This window comes from Crocodylus porosus, unplaced genomic scaffold, assembly GCF_001723895.1.
Source record: "Crocodylus porosus isolate Cpor-Errol unplaced genomic scaffold, CroPor_comp1, whole genome shotgun sequence".
NCBI classification, from domain to species: domain Eukaryota; kingdom Metazoa; phylum Chordata; order Crocodylia; family Crocodylidae; genus Crocodylus; species Crocodylus porosus.
Window position 1 is genome coordinate 20,518,734 of NW_017728950.1, and position 7,603 is coordinate 20,526,336.

General features: G+C 44.9%; 1 protein-coding gene across 1 annotated transcript in view; it reads right to left on the minus strand.

Moving 5' to 3' along the window:
* Positions 1-1,729, minus strand: part of SPINK4 (serine peptidase inhibitor, Kazal type 4) — a 9,012-nt gene extending 7,283 nt beyond the window's left edge. Inside the window, 1 exon segment of the mRNA XM_019555014.1 lies at positions 991-1,729. Within this exon segment, the coding sequence (XP_019410559.1) occupies positions 991-1,054 (64 nt within the window). The 5' untranslated portion in view covers positions 1,055-1,729.
* Positions 1,730-7,603: the final 5,874 nt, after the last annotated feature.

Here is a 7,603-nt window from a genome sequence, read left to right on the forward strand (position 1 = left end):
CTGGCTCATATTCAGCTTACCATCTACTGTAACCCGCAGGTCCTTTTCTGCAAAGCTGCTGGTTAACCAGTTGCTCCCAAGCCTGTAGCAGTACATAGGTTTATCCCATCCTATGTGCAGGACTTTGCACTTGTCCCTGTTGAATCTCATCATGAGATTTCTTTTGCCTAATCCTCCAATTTGTCTAGGTCACTCTGAATCCTTGCCCTACCCTCCAGCATATCTACTACACCTCCCATCTTGGCGTCAGCTGCAAACTTGTTGAGGACACGCTCCATGCCATCTTCCAGATCATTAATGAAGATATTGAACAAAGGATCCTAGAACCTCTGGCAGAGAAACTGCAGAGCTATGGTGGCAGGAATACGGGCCTGCTTCTGTTGTGGGGCTGCAGAGCTGCTCAACCAAAAGGCATTTCAAAGTGGCAGGTTGGGGGAGAGCCTCAGGGTGAACTCTGTGCTGCAGGCTACCCTTGGTGCTACCTCCAAACTGGGAGCAGGCCTGCATAGGGACCGCCAGCCTCTCTCCCTTAAATTCCCCTGCCCCTGTCAGCCCCTGTGCACAGATCACCATGCCAATGGCTTGTCCACATATCCCTTGTATATGAGACATCTTTTCAGTGTTAACCCCCTCCCTCCACCCACTCCCTTTACCTGGCCTATCACTACTGCGTAGAGGGCTGCACTCCCACTTCGCTCAGTGTAATGCAATTCTAACACAGCCTGTTATATAAATTGTACAAGAGCCAGGAAAAAAATCTAGTGTTGAATTTAGTCTAAACAAAAAAATGACTGATACTACCCAAGGACAGAGCTGTGATTATGTCTGGTACACATGAGGGCAACAGATCGAGTTGCTAACATTGGTAGGCCCACTTGGTGAATAAGGTAATGAGATGGCAGGCTGTTCCACCATTGTCCCTTTGGGGGGCTTTATTAGACACTGGCAACAAGAAAACCAGGTAGATTAAAAGATCTCCCTCATCATGGCTCCCCTCCCCGCCCCCTTAGGCCCTTAGATCCCAGAATCCATCATGACACCAGCTGGTTTCCATTGTCAGCGGCACGTCTTGACCAGACAAGACTCAGGTGACATCACTTCCTTTGCTAGCTCCAAGTCCTGCACACCACCTGGAACATGAGACTTAGATTTCTGCTGCTCTTCCTTCCCTCATGTGCCCTTTTCCTTCCCTATTTTATTACTTTTCTTTCCTCTTTCGCTTTGGACTTTTGCTTCAACAAAGCGTGGCTTAGCCAGCTCAGAGTGCAGTTGTTGCAGCCCTGCTGTGAGCTGAGCCCAGTGTCTTAGTGGCTTTAACAACCTAGAGCTGGTGAAATTTTGCCAGATCGCAATGTGGTTAAGGAGCACTTGCACAGGCCCAGACTTTTTCCATCAGTAAGGTCAGAAATAAATTCTGAGCCTTCTTTAAACTTCTGCTCAGCTTTGCACGGACCTTTTTTCACCAGACCTTCCTCTATCAAAATAAACACGGCATATTTGGCTGGTTCATGAGAAGCCTCAGATTTAATCTACATTGGCTGTACTAATGATCCTGGCACACCAGCATTTGTTTTTAAATTGTTTGCGTTGCAATTGTTTGTATTAAAAATCCACGTGTAGAGTGGTGTTTGTACAGTTAAGGCTGCAAAACAAATCATTAATGCTTTTGCTTTTCTTTTAAGTATTTTTAAAGGGAAAACGTGACAAATTTGTTTTAGTGTTCAGGATTTCTTTTCTTTAAGTTATTTGGAAATGCTTTATTTCTCTTTTTTCCTTTGTGGACATCTGTTATTCCTATGATTAACAATAATTCCCTAAGGCTTAATGAAAAAGCATTTAAAGAAAAAAAAAGTGGGCACAATGGAATATCTTCAGCCAACTGCTATAGCCAACTCTTACTAACATACCATCCTGGATTACCCCTCTATTAACAGCTGGCTTTGGGACAGCTGCTACATTGCCTGGGAATGAACTGTCAACTACCAGAGAAGGCAGGGCAACAGCATGGTTTTTCTTTCTCTTTTTTTCTGGTGTGTTGTTTGTTGCTGCTGTTTTGCACAGGTGAAATCAGAGTGTGGGCACATCTACACAAGATGACTAATTAGCTCCACAGTAGAAGTCTCGCATCTATCTACACATGCAGTGCTCCTGGGCAGGAGGAAACTAATTAACCCTGAAGCAAGCTCATACTTGTAAATACAAGTACAAGCCTTTAGCAGAGTTTTTTACCATGCAGCAACACACTTGGAGATGCTGAAGGGGCTGGCTGGGGCACGAGGTGCTTCAGTGCAGGGGCTGCCTGCCAGCTAGCCCCACACTGGAGCACTCTTATGCCCCAGCCAGCCCCCCTGCAGCACATTGAGCTGGGTCAGAGCAACCCCAGGCTGACAGGCTGACCCTTGGGTTCTACTGCCAGCCAAGGCTGCTCTGACCTGGCTCAATGTGCTGTGCTTTCAGGCTCATGTGTAATTGTGGCACCCAGGAAGCAGTAACTCGGGCTCAATAAGTAGTGCAGGTTATTACTTCAACTTACACATGTAAACTAGCCCACTAAGGACATGGTTTAGGATCCTATAGCAGCAACAGGGAGATTTGTTCATTTTTAGACATTCTGGGAATAGAGCCATAAAGCTGATAAGAGCTGACATGTTTATAAACCTCTTAGAAACATATAGGAGTAGTCTGCCCTTTGTTTTACTTACAAATGAACTGAGTAGTAAGTTCTCTGCCTTGTTAAATGTAAAGAAGTTATGACGGTACTTCACATGCCATAAAACCCAGTAGAATCATAAATTAAGGATGAAGATTCCACAATGTCTCTGGGTAGCCTGTTTCAGTGATTTGCTACCCTCCTAAAGAGAAAGTTTTTCCTAATATCTAATCTAGATTTCCCTTGCTGCAACTTGAGACCACTACGCTTCGTTCTGTCATCTGCCACCACTGAGAACAGTCTAGCTCCCTCCTCTTTTGAACCACCCTTCAGGTAGTTGAACGCTGCTATTAAATCCCCTCTCAGTCTTCTCTTCTCCAGACTAAATAAGCCCAGTTCACAGAGAGAGAGCCCAAGTGATAGAGAAGTGTTGAGTGAAACTGAAGACGTCCGGTACATCTGCGAGGCTTGGGGCATGGCACAGGGATGGTTGGAGCCACGCATAGCCCATAAGGCCGGGGCACATGAAACACCCATTACAGAAACAGGACTAGCAATAGCAGGAGAACCGTGGCCAAGAGGACAAAAGCCAGCCTCCCTTTAATATACATAAGACCAAAGAGGTGGCGGGTGAGATTTGAGGGTGCTTGTAGGCAACTTGGCACAGTGCAGAGGGCAACTAGGGGAGAGTACAGCGACCTTAGGATACCCCTCCTGTTACAAATGGAAACTTCACAACATGATGAAGAAAGAAGCTAAACTCAACAGAAACATTTATTTTCTAAGTGTATGCAAGAAACACAACATTATTCCCAGAGGATGAACATCTACAATCCTCTGACTACTACTCAAAACTCCAAATATGCCTCACAACTCTGCAAAAGAACTTCAGAAAAACTTAGAAATCATCTCCTCCACTTAACTTACTCCAGAAGAGATCAACTCAAGAAGGAAATGAACACACGCTATGACAACTTAAAAGAGATAAATCCAGATCTCTTCCCAAACATTATACAACGTAAATAAAAAGACTACCAAAGATTTTTTACAACATCCATCCAACATAAAAAGAAGTAATTGAGCCAATTACTACAGGATCAGCTTTCCCAGCCACAAAGAACCATCAGAGAAACAATAGCACCGTACAACATTGCAACCTCAGACCTGATGAAACTGAAGGAACTAGTCAACCCTCAAATATTATCAATATCTCCACACACACACTTACCAAAGTTGAAAAATCTCTCCTCGCTAAAGGCCTTAATTTCTGTCCAGAACAATACCCTAATAAGATATTACAATGGGGAGAACTAGAAGAATTTTTCCAACACCTCTGTCTCCAGGAATATTTCCACAACCAAAACAAACACACTTTCAACAACACTTCATCCTGTGACAACATCAAGAAAAGGTTTAACACCAAAAAAATCCAAAAAACCAACAGATTGGACACCTCACAATGGACAAGATTCAAACCTCGACTGCTATATTGACTGCTTTAGAGAAAAAATGAACAATGAAATAATCAGCAACAAACCACAACAACTTCTCCTTCTCAGGGAAAAGGGCCATAGACTCTCTAAGATCCAACCACCAAATAAGAATAAAACCAACAGATAAAGGAGGAGGTATAGTTATCCTTAACCATGAAGACTAAATAAAAGAAGCCAACAGACAACTCTCTGATACCACCTGCAATGAAAAAACAGAGGAAGATCCAGCTCCCTTTTTCACCTTAAAAATTCAAAATCACCATCACATTATTTCCATCTGAACTGCAGGAGAAACTAAAAACTTGATCCCACCACTACCTAATCCAAGGACTTTTTACATGCTCCCTAAAATCTAACAAACAGGGGAACCCAAGAAGACCTATAATATCCAAACCTCACTAAGGAAATATCAGGTTTCCAGTATTGCCAACCCCACCATGTCAAAAATTATGAGATGAACTTTTAAAAAAAAAATCAAGAGATTTGGCATGTAAATCATGAGATGCTATTTTTGAAGTGTGTGTGAGGGGGGGAGGTTATTTGTGAAGGTGTGGGGGGTGGGGGGTGTTTGTGTGGGGTTTGGAGCCTGGGGAGGGAGAGTCCCTGCACACCCAACAGGATGCGAGGTACTGTGGGTCAGGAGTGAAAGGCAGCAGCAGGGCTATGGCTTGGGAGTTAGGGGCAGACACACAGAGACAGAGACACATAGACACACAGACAGCACCCAGCTGGTAAGTGGAGAGGAAGGGGCAGGGGCGAAGAGGGATGGGGTGGGGTGATGCGCAGATCAAGGACCCCATGGTGAGGGATGAGTGAGGCAGGATCAGGGGCTGGTATGAATGGGGCCCTGGGGCCTGGGTGTCATCTAGAGGTGGGGGGGAGGAGGATGCGGGGTGCAAGGGCTGCCCACTGCAGGCTCAGGGCTCTGTGCCCTGCTGCCTTTGCCCCAAGAGCTCAGCTGTGCAATGCCAGTGTGCTTCCTGCATCCCGCCTCTGCCCCATGGGGGGCACATGCCCCCCTTCCTCCTCAGGGGTGCACATAGCAGTGGTGAGTCACCCCCCACCCCATGCCTCTGGATGACCTGATTCAGACCCAGTGCCCCATTCACCCCAGTCCCAGTTACTTCCCCACTCCCTGCCTTACTGTGGGGGCCTCAATCTGCCCCCACCCTACCCTTCCCTCTCCCCCCTGCCCCTTCCCCTCCACAAACTTACCAGCTAGGAAAATCTGGAGATATGAGGGTTAGATCGGGAGATCATGAGTCAGAGTTATTCTGACTTAGAAATCACGAGTCTTGTGATGTTTTCATGGGTTTCATCAAATCCATCCTAAAACCTCATGTCACCCAAAGAGCGAGTTTTGTCCAAGACACAACAGACTTTCTATGAAAACTTAAAAATATAGACCACCTTCCCAGCAATACCCTTCTAGCCACCATGGATGTTACTAGCTTGTATACCAACATCCCCACTAGGATGGCATCCAAGTCTGCCTTACATATCTACAAGAACAAGATTACAACTCAGAGTACACACTGAAAGATATCACTGAACTTATACACTTAATCCTCACATACAACAACTTCTATTTTAACAACCAACACTTCCTTCAGACCATGGGCACAGCTATGGGCACCAAAATGGCCCCACAATATGCCAAACTTTTCATGACCTATGTGGAAGAAGAATTCCTCAAGAGCTGCACCACCTAAAGTATATGGATGACATCTTCATCATTTGGACTGAAAACCTGCAGTTTCTGATTGATTTCCATCACACATTCAATAACCATCACCCCTCCTTCAGACTCTCTCTTGTATACTCCAGCACCCACATTTCCTTTTTAGGCACTATGATCAATATCCAGAATGGTAAAATACAAATCACCATACACAAGAAGCCCACAGACCGACATAAATATCTGTGCAGAACCAGCAATCACACTAAACACACCAAGAAAATTGTAAGATACAGCCAAGCCCTCTGATACCACCAAATTTGCACTGAAGAGAATACCTGCATTCATTACCTCACAAATCTCAAACAGGCTTTCACTTAACAAGGACACTCCTCCAGAGAGATAGATTGTACTTTTGAAAGAGCTACCCAGATGCCATGTGAAAAATTGCCGCAGTACAAAAAGAAAATCCCCACAAATCGCACACCATTAGTTGTAATATACCATCCTTCCCTGGAACCTGTATGGAAAATCCTCAGACAGTTGCAACCCATACGAGAAGAACCATCCTAGCCTTTCAACAAGCACCAGACCTTTCCAGCCTCATCACCAGAAGCAAACTTCCTATGGCCCAAAGCACACCGAATGCATCCAAACCAGGCTGGGACAAAAAAATGTAAAACCTGCCAACACATCTCTGCTACCCCCACAATAACTGCACCCCACAACAGAACCATCATCATCCCTGGATCTTACACCTGCACCTCCAGAGATGTAATATATCTCATCCAATGCACTAAATGCCTTGATGGGAAATATGTAGGAGAAACCAAACAACAACTGCGCACCAGAATGAACGCACAGGGAAAATCTATCAAAGACAAAATTACTCAGCTACCCGTGTGCTATTACACATTCTACCCAGGAGAGAACACAAAGAAACAACAATGTATCCCTGTACCTGAAGAAGGGTGTTTGTACCCAAAAGTTTGCAATGAACAATTTTTACAACTTTTTAATTGGTATAATAAAAGATAGTACATCTACCCAAACACAGGCAACGCATGCCTCCTGAGGCTGGGTGGGGCATGGTGACCACCCACACGCAGCCATGGCAGTGTTTGTAGTGGGGGGCATCCCCCCACGGCCAAACACCAAGCCCAGAAGTGCCAGTGGTATACCCAGAAGTGCCAGCGGCACTTCTTGGGGATTGCGGGCACCAGCACTCCACCTGTCCCCCCCCCCCGCTTGCTCTCAGGGGGTACACTAACGCTCCCAGGGGGTGCACATGCACCCCCATGCACCCTGTATGCATCACCTATGTACCCAAAGAACCATGTCTTACTAAAGTCAAGGTATATCTCATTTATTTTTCTCCCCACATCCAGAGAGACAGTCATCACTATAGACCAGGTTGGTCAAGCGTGAAGTAGGATATCTCAACTTTAGAGGGAGGAATTTTTAAACCTTGAGAAAAATATTTACATATGCTTTCCTAAGTGCAATAATGTTTTTTGGCATGTTTGAACTAGTATCTGATGTGAAGCAGATTTAATCTGGTCATGGAAGGAATGGTGTGCAGAGGCCTAGGGTGTAAGCTATCCAATTAACAAAAGGGTAATTTATCATGGTACATTAGATTGTTTACAAAAGTCAGTAAAATTTAGATAAAGGACTGAAATAAGATAATAGAGTACAGTAAGTCTGAACAAGAGGCCTCCTGATTCTAGCCAAGAACCCAGGGCTTGTTTTTTGCATAAAAATTAATACAACATCCTCAAC